At 37.5% G+C, this 16,811-nt stretch overlaps 1 protein-coding gene across 1 annotated transcript; it reads left to right on the forward strand.

Moving 5' to 3' along the window:
- The first annotated feature begins 4,385 nt into the window (after nucleotides 1–4,385).
- LOC121990916 (indole-3-acetaldehyde oxidase-like) lies at nucleotides 4,386–9,973 on the forward strand. Its single transcript, XM_042544965.1, has 5 exons — nucleotides 4,386–4,403; nucleotides 8,351–9,316; nucleotides 9,539–9,631; nucleotides 9,721–9,819; nucleotides 9,911–9,973. The coding sequence occupies exons 1-5, from the start codon at nucleotides 4,386–4,388 to the stop codon at nucleotides 9,971–9,973; spliced, it is 1,239 nt and encodes a 412-aa protein (XP_042400899.1).
- The last annotated feature ends 6,838 nt before the right edge of the window (nucleotides 9,974–16,811 follow it).

Here is a 16,811-nt window from a genome sequence, read left to right on the forward strand (position 1 = left end):
GACCGTGGTGGCAAATACCTCTTTAGAGAGTTTAGGAATTACTTATCAGAAGTCGGGATTAAATCCCAATTGACTGCACCTGGTACACCCCAACAGAATGGTGTGGCAGAACGAAGGAATATGACTCTTAAGGAAATGGTTAGATCGATGATGAGTTATTCAGAATTACCAAATTCATTTTGGGGATATGCTCTAGAAATAGCAGTGTACATTTTGAATATGGTACCTTCTAAAACAGTTCCTTCTACTTCCATGGAATTATGGAATAGGTGAAAGCCTAGTCTGAATCATATCCGGATATGGGGTAGTCCAACACATGTGCTGAAGGGAGATACTTACAAGTTGGAATCACGTACAAAAGTTTGTCTGTTTGTGGGATATCCTAAGGGAACGAAAGGTGGTTTGTTTTAGAATCCTAAAAATCAGAAGATCATTGTTAGCACCAATGCTCAATTTTTAGAAGATTATGTAATGAACCATAAGCCCATGAGTGAAATTGTTAAAGAAGAAATTAGAGAGGACACTTCTACTTTAGTACCAACAGTACAAGGTGAAGTACCACAAGAAACTGAAACACGTGTCACACATGATACACAGCTAGAGACAGTGCCTCGTCGTAGTGGGAGGGTTGTAAGGCAACCTGAGAGATTCATGTTTTTGGGTGAGTCTTCGGACTTGATCCCAGGTAAACATGAACCTGATCCCCGAACATATGACGAAGCACTCCAAGATATAGATGCAGTATCTTGGCAAAAGGCAATGAATTCCGAAATAGAATCTATGTATTCTAATAAGGTCTGGGAGCTTGTAGAACCACCTGATGGTGTAAAAGCCATTGGATGCAAGTGGATCTACAAAAGGAAAAGAGGGATAGATGGGAAGGTAGAAACCTTCAAACCAAGGCTTGTTGCGAAAGGATATACTCACAAAGAGGGAATCGATTATGAGGAGACTTTTTCACCGGTAGCGATGCTTAAGTCTATCCGGATACTCTTATCCATTGTCGCTCATATGGATTATCAGATTTGGCAAATGGATGTCAAGACAGCTTTCCTTAATGGAAGTCTTGAAGAAAACATCCATATGAAGCAACCAGAAGGGTTTATTGAAAAGGGCAAAGAGCATCTAGTGTGCGAGCTTAATCAGTCCATTTATGGACTGAAGCAAGCTTCAAGATCTTGGAACATCTGGTTTAACGAAGTAATCCAGTCATATGGATTTATTTAGTGTCCGGATGAGTCTTGTGTATATAAGAAGTGTAACGGAAACGTGGTGGTATTTCTTGTACTATACGTAGATGATATTTTGTTAATTGGCAACAATGTCAAGGTATTATCGGGCGCAAGGGTATGGTTGTCCAAACAATTTGATATGAAGGACTTAGGAGAATGTGCACACATTCTTGGGATCAAAGTTATAAGGGATCACAAGAAAATAATGTTGTGCCTATCCCAAGCTTTATATATAGATACAATCCTTGCTCGTTTTAGCATGCAAAACTCCAAGAAAGGTTTCTTACCTTTTAGGCATGGAGTAGCCTTATCTAAAGAGATGTCTCCGAAGACATCAAAAGAGATAGAGGACATGAAGGCAGTTCCTTATGCTTTGGCTGTAGGAAGCCTTATGTATGCAATGTTGTGTATGAGACCTGATATCTGTTTTGTCGTGGGCATGGTTAGCAGATATCAAAGTAACCCTGGATAAGGACATTGGACTGCTGTGAAGCATATATTAAAGTACCTGAGAAGGACTAGAGATTATATGCTAGTCTACCAAGCAGACGATTTGCTCCCTGTGGGTTACACAGATTCGGATTTCCAATCAGATAGGGACAATAGTAAGTTTACGTCAGGCTATGTGTTTACTCTAGGAGGTGGAGCCATTGCATGGAGGAGTGTTAAGCAGAAATGCGTTTTGGACTCAACCATGGAAGCTGAGTATGTGGCAGCCTCTGAGGCAGCCAAAGAAGTTGTATGGCTCATGAAATTTCTAATGGACTTAGATGTGATTCCTGGTTTGCTCAAGATCATCACAATTTATTGTAATAATAGCGGCGCAGTTGCAAACTCGAAGGAACCACGAGCCCATAAGGCAAGTAAACATATAGAGCACAAGTACCACCTGATGCGAAACATCGTCAAGTTAGGAGAAGTTGTCGTCGCCAAGATTGCATCAGCAGATAACTTGGCATATCCTTTCACTAAGGCCCTTCCGGCGAAAGCTTTTGATCGGCATGTGGAGGGGATGGGAATCAGATGTAAGGCAACAGATATGGCATCTTAGTCTTTTAGTATAAGTGGGAGATTATTAGAGTGTATACTAAAAGCCTAGTGATGTGGGTTAGGTTTCATGGGTCCCCGATAAGAAAGGGAAAGGTTATAACCAAATGGAGAAGATAGGTCAATATCGGCCGGGATATACCTCAAAAGAGGTAGGTCGATATCGGCCGAGATATGCCTCCAAGGAGGAAGACTCATATCGAGCAGCATATGCCTCAAAGGGAGTAGGCCAATATCGACCGAGATATGCCTAAAAGGAACCACTACAAGAATTTTTGCATTCAACAACACCCAATAGACAACGCTTTTTAATAAAAACATTGTCGTTCTTTGTTTTACAACGCTTTTAGTGAAAAGCGTTGTCTATGGTATTTACTTTTTACTAAAGACAACGGTTTTTAATGAAGTGTTGTCTTTAATGTTGTTGTTTATGGTCAAAGACAATATTTTTTTAAAAAACGTTTTTTAAAGTGTTGTGTATGTTTCCCCTAAACTCACTTAAAATAAATTCGCAGCCCTCGCTTTGCTAAACTCTAAACCCTCAACGCGCGCGCGCCTTCTCCTCACCACTCCTCTCCACGAGTTCTCCTCTCCACTCCTCTCCACGAGTGCCTTCTCCTCTCCTTCTCCTCTCCATGAGCGCCTTCTCCTCTCCACTCCTCTCCACGAGCGCCTTCTCCTCTCCTTGCCGCGTGATCTCCTCTGAACCCTAATCTCGACCCAAACTCCTCACGCAAAACTCCTCACGCCGGCCCAACTCCTCCAAGTCGAGATCCCTAATCTCGCATTTCCCCATCTCCTCAATCAAAGTCAGCTTACCCTTCCTAATCTTCTCACGGCTCCTCAACTCCTCTGAACCCTTCGATCTTAGTTCCTTCCTCGCAGAGCAGATTCGAGAGTAGGAGGAACGGAAGAAAGAAAGGTAAAATTTCTTCCATCCCTCTAGAATAAGATTTTGTTTATTTTTGATTATTTTCCGAACTAGCCATTTTGCCGGATTCATACTGCATCAATTTTCCCCCTCCCCTGATTCCTATGATTTGTTTCTCCATTGACTGATGCTTTAATTTCTAATTCAGTACCCACCTCTGCATGGGATATATATATATATATATATATATATATATATATATATATATATATAAAACTAGAGTGTCATTGAGCTTTCAGTAAGATCGCAGATTGTAACGTTGTTGGTCTGTATTCAGAAAGTTATATGCATTAACTTTTCTGTCCGTGATATTCTTCAGGTTTGCTAACAGTATGCGAAGTGCTTGCTTATCAGAGCATGTGTTGATCTTTTTTAGCAGAGCATTTTTATGTTTACCTGGTAAAAAGGTGAAGCAGCATCACATGAATGAAGGCACAGTCCTAGACTTGATTTTGAAACCTGTGCATGACACTTCACTGGTTTTGCAGTTATATATATGTAGCTGGAGCAAGAGGGGGAATTAGTTCAAGCCATTTTTTTCCCCCTGGAAGGAGAGCCCGGGTGATGCATTAAAGCAGATCAAAAGTTCGTCCGAGTTAATTTTATTACTCTTACTCACTTGCAAAAGGTCCACTGAAAACTTTAGCTTAGATGCCAGATACAAGCTGAACGGTGAGTGTTTTTGTTACTTTCTGAGAATTGTCTGTATCTTATCTCGAAAGCAGGGGCTGCTGAACACTACTTTCTACCACCATTTCCAAAGAACATTAAGCATCGTGGCCTTGATGATTCAAGCTGCAAATCAATTTTTAAGTTTAATTATGAAGATCTCATCGTAATCGGCTTCTTTGGATCTTAATATTCTCGTTCAGCCCATCAAGTGTACACATCCTATGTTTCAATTTGTACACATTATGATTTCATTGACTCATGCCCATCAAGTGTTTGATTAAATGTCTCTTCCATTATATAGATTTTAGTTGATACATTTTCTTTAGTTTAATTCCATGTAATGCTTGTTAGTTTAGTGATTTATGTTCCTATGATGTTTGTTCTTTATTTGAAACTTAGTTTACTTATAAAAGTACATCATATAGGACCATCCAGAATTGAATTAGTGGAGATTTTTCTAAATATTTGTATCAAGGGTCTACACTCTAGTACCATAAGAGCTAATGGACTACTTGATACCGGTAAAATAATTATGGATTTTGTTTCCATAGTTAATATGCGGTTAAATATACTTAGTGATGTTAAATGCAGCATTTTTTTTATCAATTAATATTGAGAGTGAAATTTTAACACGGATTTCTCTGATTGCTATTGCAAATGCATAACATCCATTTTTAACTTATAAAATTTTAAAGGAAATTTGTTTGATTATACATAATTGAATGAAAGTCCTATGCTTCTTTGGTAGTATGTATTGAAGTTGGTTAGCTGTATGATATTAGAGAAAAGGCATTTTTAATCCACGATATAATTCTATGATTATTTATACCTCTGGCCTGTTCATCAAGTCCTTGAGAATCTCAGGTGTTCTGATATCACTAGCAATTAATACATAAATATTTTCATTAATTAGAATATCTTTTAAGGTAGATGCAGATTAGATGAGCCGATTTAATCGATATCGGTTGATAAGTAATGGTTCTATTTTTTTAGGATGAAATCCGATGGGATTAGATATTGGTAGCCTAGCCAGGTGAAGATCTGATGATTGTTGAATCAAATTTTTGTAGCAAATTAAAATTGCAATTAAGGTTAATTAATCTATATCAATGCAATTTTGGTTGCTGCATTGGAATCAATGCAATTTTGGCCCTTCATACATTGGATCGTAATCGGTATAATCCTATGTATTTGCCTAGTTAATTTCCATTGGAATCTTAGTGTTATTGAACCTTACAAGGATGCTATTTACCTGCTGGATTCCCTAAGTTGCCGCATTCGCGATGATGATTCAAAATACGTAATGGAAATGTGAGTTCAGATTTCTTTTAGTAAATATTTATTATAATAAAAATCTTATTTAACAAATATTCTTAACGTATGAAGGGCCTTAAAATTGTTTAATTCAACCAAGGGAAGGAAAGGTAGGAAAAATGTTAAGTGGGAAGTAGTTAAGGTATGTGTACTTTTGTTTAACATATATTGTAATGTGTATAATTTTCATTAACAATTTGACTCTAATTACTATATATAGGCTCCTCAATCTCCTCTCCTGCGAAACAATGTGGTTTTTTTGTGATGCGATTTATGAGAGAAATTATTGAAGAAGTTGAGACTATTGAGAGAGATTCGCTGCAATCAATAGTAACATTATTTAGCTTATCTCAAATTATTTGACATAAACTATTTAAAATTGTAAAGTGATCAGTGTTGATTATTTTTTCCATTAACATAAATTGTGTATGCTCACAGTTCACAAAAATAGGGTACTCTCGTGAACAAATTGATGAGGTTCGGTCCGAGTTGGCGGAGTGCATACAAGATCATATTTATGAATAGGTATGGAATGATAGTTGCCATAATTCTATTTAGATTTAAGTTCATGGAATGGTGGTTTTTTTTGGTAATGGAATCATAGTTAATGCCAATTTTTTTGATGCAGTGCATAGTTACCAGATCGACCTTGAGCAGTTGACCCCAAAGAAAAGTTGTCACTGAAGTTTAAAAACTTGTGAAAATTTTTAGTGAATGATGATGTTTTGTGAATGATGATGTTTTGGAAAAATTGTCACTTAGGTGAAAGGATGTTTTCTGGATTAATATGCAAGTACAAAGCACTGTATTATATGTTATTCTGTAAAGTTCTGTCAGTGTAAATTATCTAGTTTCTTTATCTAGCTTTTGTTCCACTATTGGGTTTGTTTTTCTAATAATTACTCGTGCAGCAAAATATTGAGCAAGAAGCTGTAGATCTTATAATCAGGTAAAGTAGAAAAAGTTAACTACTTCATTATGCTTTCATCTTAGTATTTGTATATTTGATTTGTCTTCTTTGAACCAGCTTCAAGTCAAAAAGCCAGATCCTCTAGATAGCTGTTAAAAATAAGGTATTATTTGGTTTGTCAGTGATCTTAATATTTGGTAATATTTGGTCTTTGATGCTCACGACAGAGTTCCAACGCTGCATGATTACCTTGTTCAAGCATATTGCTCGCTGCCTCAGTAGCTCGCATTTTCAGGTTTGTTTCATCATTGATATTCCTTCTTTTTAGTGTTCTATATTAAAAGGAAATACTAACTGTCGATGAGATTGTTATCCTCTTGCTTGAACATGAACCAAAGTATATAAATTTGACCTTTTGATCTGAAAGTATAAAAAAAAGTTAATTGGATACTAGTTTTTTATTTTTTTTTGCAGTTGCATTTGTTGTATTTTCATATGTTTCTCAGTGAACTTCTAAACAATTCTTTTTTCATTAATTTATTAAGGCTTATTATAAGTTTCAGTTTGATGGTGCAAATTGTTTTCTTTTGTAATCCATCTGTTTCTTCTTTGGTTTAGGAAAGTTGAAGTGAATCCCTTGATAGTTGTTTCATAGGTTTGTTCCATTATTTTCCAGTACGTACTGGAATCACTATCAATAGCCCTCAAGGACTGTTTACAACCTTGCAATCAAATTAATTGGACTTATAATCTAATGTATGGTCATCTGGAGCATGAATATTGGAGGATTCATGAATGACTCTTCGGATGATGAATGTATGTCATTTAATATTGGTTCATGTATTTATTTAGATACATCTTGAGTATTCCCTATAAATACCCTATGTATTTAACAATTCAAAGATGAAGAAAATCAGAAGTAGTTGAACACTAACACTTGGACGCCAACATTTTTGAGTTGGCGCCTAGATTTGACCATCTAACAGACACGGCTAAAGGATCAACTTCTATGAACACCCTTAATAACTTATACAGATATTTGTGAACAATTAGGTTGGTGGCTATCATTTATCCTCCCTTTTTGTTGTTTTTTCCATGTACCCAATGCAGCTTTCATTTCAAAGGTTCCAAGCTGATGAACAAGGATGGGTGGACACAATCAAGTCAGTGCGATTTGGAGGAGCTGTCAGGATTAGTACCATGGATTGGCTTGGGCAATCTCAATATTTGCGTCAAACTGTCTTCTGGCCTTCCCTATCATCTGCAGTATCTGAGGTATACTATGCACATTTACCGTGAATTTTCCTTATTGAGCTTGGGCTAGTGACGGTTACGAATGTATTTTATTTCAAGAACCGTATAAGCAAGTGTTCGTGCATCTAGTTTTATAACAATGCACTTCGTATCTTTGATCTAAAAAGCTTCTGAAACAAGTCATCTTCTCCAAGCATGCCCTGGTCAACATGCTAGTCACCTACTGGAGTCATTTCCTCGATGGCACGGATGAATACCTGAAATCCATCCTCTACTCCACCATTCTTTGCCACTCCTCAAGCCGAAACAACTGCAAAGGTAGAGTCAACATCAAGTATTACATTGTGCCTGGCTACAAGAAGACCGGGGCCGCAAAATCCAATAAAGACAGGTCAAACATCAATATATAAACACACTTACGGTATGAAGTGCATAATAAGTGTAGAATACAGATTACAGAACTCTTTGCATAGCACATAAACTAGCATCATTATAGGGGATCCCTTAGAAAAATATTAATGGTAGGAACTTGTTTCATGATGTTCTTAATATTTATTTTTGCTACCAATGTTTGGATTTCTTAACCAGTTCCTTAGTTAACTTTCTCTATTATTGAAACAAAGTTGAGTTATGGAATTCTTACATGAAATAAAAAATATCAAACTTGGCAGTATGTAATGAAGTTATGCTCAATAAAAGAATTAGTTTATATTGGTTTGGTAAATCATGTTAAAATTTTTAAAGAAGTCATCCCTTAATGCAGTTACTTGTGATTTTTCTTGTTGATAGATGTAATTTATATTTTTAGCCCATTGTACATCCAGTCAAAATGTCTCAAAATCTCAAAATCGTTCAATCATATCATTTTGCTACATTTTAGACAAAATAATAATGTGTGATGTCATTCTCTATCTCTCCCTCTCTGGCTTTGGAATGTTTATGATTTAGCTAATAAACCGTTAGACTATGGTTTTTCCCTGATGCTCACAGATTGCAACAGCATGTGCTCTCACAGCCTTTAAGTTGCGTCATCCAATAAAGATGTACCTTGATCGTAGCACGGATATGGTAATGGTAGGAGGAAGGCATCCAATGAAAATAACCTATTCTGTGGGTTTTAAATCCGATGGAAAGATTACGGCCTTGTACTTGAATTTGTTGGTAAATGCAGGCATATCAGAGGATTATAGTCCACTTATTTCACATGCCATTATAACTTGTCTAAAAAAATACAACTGGGGTGCTCTCGCTTTTGATATTAAACTATGCAAGACGAATCTTACAAGTAAATCATCGATGCGAGCACCAGGGCAGGTACAGGGATCTTACATTGCTGAAGCTATTATTGAGCGTGTAGCATCTTTCCTGTCCTTGGATGTCGATGTTGTGAGAAAAAGAAATTTGCATACATATGAAAGCCTGAAGTTTTTTTATGGAAGTAGCAGTGGAGAAGCTCCGGAATATACTTTACCTGCTATAGTTGATGAGTTGTTTACATCTGCAAGCTACTTCAATCGTCTTGAAATGGTATTGCATTTCAATAGTTGCAACAAATGGAAAAAACGAGGGATTTCTTGGGTACCAATTGTATATGAAGTGGAACCAATGCCAACACCAGGGAAAGTATCCATTCTAAATGATGGTTCAATTGTTGTTGAAGTCGGAGGAATTGAAATAGGCCAGGGACTGTGGACAAAGGTGAAGCAAATGGCTGCATTCGGTCTTGAACAGCTATGGGATGAAGAGAAAAAATATCTTTTGGATAGGGTTAGAATCATTCAAGCAGATACTCTGAGTTTGGTTCAGGGAGGTTTAACTGCTGGAAGCACCAAATCTGAAGCAAGCTGCGAAGCAGTTCGTCTAGCATGCTCTATTCTAGTCAGCAGATTAAAGCCTCTTAAGCAAAGTTTGGAAGAGCAAATGGGATCAATTTCATGGGACACCCTTATTACCCAGGTGTGTAATTACGTCATTAATCAAATGTACTACTGTTTATTTATTGGCAAGAAGCTAAGCTTATTTCTGTAGTCTGTATGTGTTAGCTAGCTTATGCAAGTGAAGGACAGGATAGCTTATATGCATTCACTTTTAGGGATTTCCTGGGCTTTTTTATATTTTGGAAATCAAAGCAGTTACTTCCTTTCATCCATTATGAACTAGTTACCTTACAATATACAGGCAAATTTGCAATATGTGAACTTATCAGCGAGTACATTTTGGGTTGCTGACGATACTTCATCATATCTAAATTATGGGGCTGCTATAAGCGAGGTAACCTCCTTTGTAGATCATTCATATGATTGGCTTGTAATCACATTGCTAGTCTGTTTTCTTGATTTTGAAAATTGTGTGCATTCTAGGTAGAAATTGATGTTCTCACTGGAGCTACTACGATATTGAGAGCAGACCTTACATATGACTGCGGACAGAGCTTGAGTCCTGCCGTGGATCTAGGACAGGTTTTTTTTTTTTCATCTGTCCTATTGATTTTATAATCCTAAATCACAATCAGCCGTATGTTCATATACTTATATCTGAGTGTTTCTGCAGGTTGAAGGGTCTTTTGTTCAAGGAATTGGATTTTTTGTCCTATTGATTTTGTTCAATATATAAAGAAAACTTGTCAGTTACGATATAAACACACTTACGGTATGAATTACATGTATATATAACATTGACATATTATTTAGTACGAGATTTACATGTATGAAAGTTTTCATACAAAATTTCTTGATTGCCTACAACCCCAGGTGTGCTGATGACAAGTTGAAGAAGATGGCTCTAAGAGTGATAGCTGAAAGCCTTTCAGAAGAAGAGATTGTTGGACTTAAAGAAGCAATTCCATGCGATGGACACCAACAACAGCGGTTAGTCAATGATGAGGTTTTGTAAAACTTGTGTGTTTGAAAAATTATTGTCATGAAGTTAAGGATAACTTGTATGATACAAATTTAATTTGTGGATCAATATGTATACATTTTGTTTGTATAATATAAAGTTTTATTTATTTGTTAAATAGTCTTATTATAAAAATGATTGTGGTTGTGGATATTCAATTATATGTAAATTTTGAGTATTTTTTATAATTTTTGCTATTTAATTAAGAAAAACACTATTTTTTATAAATTTAAAAAGACAACGTTTTTAAGTAATAAAAGACAACGCTTAAAAAACAATGTCTTTGAGACCAACCACAACGCTTTTAAAGCGTTGTCTTTGATATGTGCATTTTTACAACAACATCTTTAACAACGCTTTTTAAGAACGAATAGACAACGCTTAAAAAGCGTTGTCTTTGTGACCAACCACAACGCTTTTAAAGCGTTGTCTTTGATATGTGCATTTTTACAACAGCATCTATAACAACGCTTTTTAAGAACGAAAAGACAACGCTTAAAAAGCGTTGTCTTTGTGACCAACCACAACGCTTTTAAAGCGTTGTCTTTGATATGACTTTCTACAACACCATCTACAACATCACTTTTTAAGTACATACGACAACGCCAAAAAAGCGTTGTTGTTTAGCTTTTTTCTTGTAGTGAACTAGGGCAATATCGGCCGGGATATACTTCCGAGTGAGTAGATCAGTGTCGACCGAGATATACCTCAAAGGAGGTAGGTCAATATCGGTCGGCATATGCCTCAAAGGAAGCAGGACAACATCGGCCGGGATATATTGCCAAGTGAGTAAACTAGTGTCGACCGAGACATACCTTTAAGAAGGAAGGCCAATATCGGCCGGGATATACTTCCGAATGAGTAGACTAGTATCAATCGAAACATACATTTAAGAAGGAAGGCCAATATCGGCCGGGAAATACTTTCGAATGAGTAGACTAGTATCATTTGAAACATACCTTTAAGAAGGAAAGTCAATATCGACCGGGATATACTTCTGAATGAGTAGACTAGTATCAATCGAAACATACCTTTAAGAAGGAAGGCCAATATCGACCGGGATATACTTTCGAGTGAGTAGACTAGTATCGACCGAGACATGCCTTTAAGAAGGAAGGTCAATACCAACCGGTTTGACTAATATCTTGAAATGATATTTGATAAAACATGGCCCAGGGCTAGCTAGAATAATAAACATAAAGGAGCCCGGACGAGCATTGCCCCAGGAGCCCCATAAGAGGCAATAATAATTGATCAAACCTAACTAAGCTCAGCCTCAATCAACACAAGAAACATTAGTATGTTAAGTTATCTATGATGTAGTAAAAACAGGAGGGACGAGTAGGAAAGGTAGAAATATTTTAGAAGAACTTGTGAAACAAAGGAGCAGGAAGATGTTTGCAGTATATGATTGCATGACAGGTGTTATATGTTTTGGCGGGAAATGTGTTTTTAGACTATTTTGCAGATACTAGATGACAAAGAAGGTACATCTGGGGTACAAAAAAGATTCCTTAAAAGTTGTTTACCCCAAGTACGCAGCTTACGTCATCTCATAACAAACTCTAATAAACCGGGGTCCACTTCATGACTATAGAGGTTATATGAAGTGGTATAAAAAGGGGAATCCTCTCCGTTGGCAAGGTAAGTTCACATCATTGCGCACATTCATAACCCTAATTTTTAAACAACTGTTCATCTTCTTCCTCCTTCTCCCACACCAAAGAGAGATCACTAACTTGAGCGTCGGAGGGCCTAGCCAGGGATTCCCACCCCGGTCTTAGGTCACTGACGGTAGTGTTGGTTGGTATCTTGTGTGCAGGAAGCCTTGGGAGCTCCGAATTTGGGTGTTCTTCGATCGGATCTCTTCATCGCCATTGGTATCTTGCATCGAGAGGACACTCTTGTGGATTCATCTTCTTGGATCCGCTTTGGGTTTCTCGAATCGACGTTCCATAGGTATTATTCTCCATCAGCAGTAGGTTTTTTCTCCCGGCTCTCCGTTTTGTCCAGCTTCTCAGACAGGATCAAATTTGGCGCCGTCTATGGGAAATTCACCTGAATTTGAGACTACAAGATGGAAGAGGCCAGAAAATCAAATCTACTCACCATCAGCCGTGAGGATCTGGATTTCCTCATTAATTCTCATGTGTAAAAAAGCCTTGCAACAACAACAACAACTTCAGGCGCATACTGGAGCTACTCTGCCAACAGCTCCTAACCCAGCGATTTCAACTACTGAGCATCGGAAGGGAAAAGAACTAGAAGAAGAAGAACATGCGTATTTTCCTCCAGTTGCAGTTTCTCCGACAAGACGTCCACGATCCTTTCTTCGCACTCCCATAGAGCAGGGGGGTCGGAGGCCCGTGTTTCAGGAATCCTCTGGTGAAGCACCAGACAGAGAAAAGCGTAAGATCAAAATGATAACTAGTGATAGCTCACCAAAAAAAGTCATCTCTCCATTCTCTCACAGTGTACTGGATGATCCGCTTCCTAAGCGGTATCAAAATCTTCAGATTGGCGAGTACACTGGAACAACAGATCCAGAAGATCATCTATTAAAATTTGAGAATGTAGCATTATTACAACAATTCTCTGATGGGGTGAAATGTCAGATGTTTCTTACTACCCTCAGAGGAGCCGCACAACGCTGGTTCAAGAGACTGCCAGAAAAGTCTATCTGAAAATTCAAAGACTTCAAGAAAGTTTTTTTGCACCATTTTTCTAGTAACAAGAGATATCATAAGACTCCTTGGAGTCTATTTTCAATTAAGCAGGCATCCAAAGAGTCCATCCGAGCCTACATCAAAAGGTTCAATCAGGTAGCTATTGATGTACCTAATGCTACCACAGAAATCTTAGTGAGCGCTTTCTCTCAAGGTTTAAATGATAATGATTTCTTTAAAGATTTAGTGAGAAATCCTCCTTTTAATTTTGATTCCTTGATTGAGCATGCTACTGAATTCATTAATATGGAAGAAGCTCAAGTCGCCCGTAGAAAGGAGGGTGTTACTTCTTCTCCTATCCTGGTTAAGGAGAAAGCTCCTTCCCCTGTTCCTCCACCAAGAGGGCCTCGAGCGACTCATCCACCTCACCGTCAACCAGAATATCGTCCACAGGCAGTACAACACGTAGAGATACAGCTAGAGGCACCAAGAAGATGGTGCACTTATCATAAAATTAGCAGTCATCATAATGAAGACTGTTTTGTTTTAAGAAATAAACGAGTTAATAGGGAACGTTACCAGAGGCAAAACTATTATCGGTAGCAGTACCCCAGGCAGCAAAGCCCACTCAAATTGGAATATCGCTCGGTCGAGAATCGGCAGGATGCATTACTAGCCTCGGCCGGTACAAGCCAAGTGTCGGAAAGGCTCCTTCTGAAGCCATGACGACTCGACAGGAAGAAAACAGGAGTAATGCCGCTCGGGGTAATATCAATATGATTGCAGGTGGGCCCACTGATGGGAATTCTAATAGGGCCAGGAAAGCACATGCTCGAAGACTGGAAATTCATGTCGTGGGGTGTAGCATGGAACGAGCAGCTGGTCCCGAAATAAGTTTTGGGCCTAGAGATCTTGAGGGGGTAGAAATACCCCATGATGATGCCTTGATTATCAAAGCCGTGATAGCCAACTACGCTATTTCTCGTACCTTCATAGACACGGGCAGTTCTGTCAATATTATATTCAAGAAGGCTTTCGATCAATTACAGATTGACCTGAGTGAACTTCAACAGATGGTCACTCCTCTATATGGATTCACGGTCAACAAAGTATAACCGCTGGGTCAAATAAAGTTGGTCATATCTCTAAGAGAGGAGCCTCTGATGAGAACAAGGAGATCTTATTTCATGGTGGTAGATGCCCCGTCCTCTTATAATGTGATACTGGGTCGACCGGCCTTAAACGAGTTTAGGGCGGTCGTTTCTACTTTTTGTCAGAAAATTAAATTTCCTGTTGATGACCAAGTCGGGGAGGTGTGGGGTGATCAGAATGTAACGCCCGCCCTCCCTGCTACCCTAAGGGACGGGGCTACGATACTCTACGTATAAATTTTTCTTTTTAAAACAGTGGAAGACTTAAAATAATTTTCATAGTTTTAATAAAAACTTTTCTTTTAAATTTCTTTTGAACTATACTATCACATGGCATCAAAATCATAACATCAAATCCAGTGGAACCATAATGTCAAGCCACACATGTTTAGGTATCACAAGTCATAAAATACCAATGCATAGTTCTTAAAAGAAACTTTAAGCAGGTTCTTAATTAGTTGCCTAGCCACCGCCACACACATCTTCGTTGCCCCTCCTGCTGCTCCTCTAGCTCATCCAGCTTTTCCCTTTATCTGTGGTACAAGGAAAGTAAGCTGTGAGCACTCATGGCTCAGTAAGTTCCTTTCCTACTCACTAAAGCCAAAAATCAGCACATAATCAAGAATGCATCAACAAGTCATAATCTCAACTAATCATGGCATAACATAGCATTCTATTCAAGCATATCATGCATCATAATATAATCACAACTAGTCATAGCATATCAAGCATCACCATGACCGAAACATATACATAGTGCATTGCATAAAACATAGCTAGACATGGCATAACAAACAAGTATCATGGTATATCAAAGCATGGCCGAAACATGCATATCAAAGCATCATACTATGGCCGAAACATGTACATCAAAGCATCATCATATCTATGGCCGAAATCTATATATCAAGCATCAACAAATCCATGGCCGAAACATGTCTATAAGGTATAGCATGAACATAACATAATCATACCTTATCATGGCATATCATATTCAAGAGCATAGCATGAAACATAGCATAATCATAAGGTGTATGCAATATGATTTTGGAAAACATGTATCCGAAAAACATGTGTATGTCTCATGATCTTTAAAACCATTTTCTTTTACATATATACTTGAAAGTAATCTCAACATAAGGGGGATCCTGGCTATGTACCACTTACATATTGCGCGCAACCTTGTAGGTCCAAGGTAGCAAGTCTTGAACCCTACGAGGCAAACATACTAGGCCCTTAGTCCTAGGGGCACTTAGGAGTCCATCCCTAACGAGGTCCTTAGTCCCCGGGGCACTTATGGAGCCCACCCTTGGTACAAGCCACTCACATATAAAGTAAAGTACATGTCATACATATCATGTATCATAAAAGCATGCATCACTTAGGCACACATCATATCATAAAAGTATGCATCACTTAGGCATACATCACATCATAAAAGTATGCATCACTTAGGCATACATCACTTCATAAAAGTATGCATCACTTAGGCATACATTACAGCATCAAATCATGCATTTTTAACCACATATCATAACATAAAACATGCATTCTTTTAAACACTTAGCATATCATCAAAGCATGCATATATTAACCACATATCACATTCTAAAGCATGCACATTTTTAAGCACTTAACATATCATCAAAGCATGCATATATTAACCACATATCACATTTTAAAGCATGCACATTTTTAAGCACTTAACATATCATCAAACATGCATATATTAACCACATATCACATTTTAAAGCATGCACATTTTTAAGCACTTAACATATCATCAAGGCATGCATTTTTAACCACATATCATATCATAAAACATGCATGTCTCTAAGCACGTATCATATCATAAAAGCATGCATATTTCTTAAGCACATATCATATCATGAAAGCATGCATATCTCATATCATAAGTCATAAATCACAAGCATACATATTAAGCATAAAGGTGTATCTTGTGAATATCCTATCATAGGAAACATGGTATCATATTTATCTTGGTTGTAAGCTTCCTAAACCCTTGTGGCCGAAACCCTTTAGAGCTCAATTTAGGTTAAACACAACATCCAAGCATGTGGCACCTAAATTATCATCATAACATTTTCATAGGAAGCATTATAACCATGATTAACTTAATTTCTAAGTTCCTCAAGTCCCTAATTTCATATGGCCGAAACCTTAAGGTGTGAAACAAGGTTCCATATGACATAAAAGCATGGATAACTTTAAATCATATTTATAACATTTTTACCAAGGAACAAGGTAAACACATTTGACACATTTGAATTAGTTCCTAAGTTCTTTAAGCCCTTAACATATGTCATGGCCGAAATTTAACAAGTTCTCATTAGGGCTACAAACAAGCATACAAGCATGTGAACTTGGACTAACATTATGTATAAATTCATACAAGGCATCATACAATAGTTATGGCCGAAACATACCCTAGCATCATTTTAGGTCATAAAACAACATATAGCAATTGAACCTTGGCTTTCTACTTATCATATTTCATGTAGAGTGACATGAGCATATTTAATTTAAGTCCTAGGGTTTCTAGGGCATCTAAACCTTCATGACCGAAACATTCAAGGGTTCATTTAGGTCATGGAAAAATCATACAAGCATGTGAAACAATCAACACATTATCCTATTTTCATAAGAAGTACTTTTAACACATTTGGTTTCATTTCTAAGGCCTCTAGGTCTTTTTAACCCTACTTGGCCGAAACT

This window comes from Zingiber officinale, chromosome 6B (assembly GCF_018446385.1).
Source record: "Zingiber officinale cultivar Zhangliang chromosome 6B, Zo_v1.1, whole genome shotgun sequence".
Lineage (NCBI taxonomy): Eukaryota > Viridiplantae > Streptophyta > Magnoliopsida > Zingiberales > Zingiberaceae > Zingiber > Zingiber officinale.

Excerpts from the sequence above, each read along its gene's own strand:
- LOC121990916 (XM_042544965.1), top strand. Across the intron at positions 9,632-9,720 it reads ATGGGGCTGCTATAAGCGAG|GTAGAAATTGATGTTCTCAC; the intron begins GTAACCTCCTTT and ends TGTGCATTCTAG. Across the intron at positions 9,820-9,910 it reads CTGCCGTGGATCTAGGACAG|GTTGAAGGGTCTTTTGTTCA; the intron begins GTTTTTTTTTTT and ends GTGTTTCTGCAG.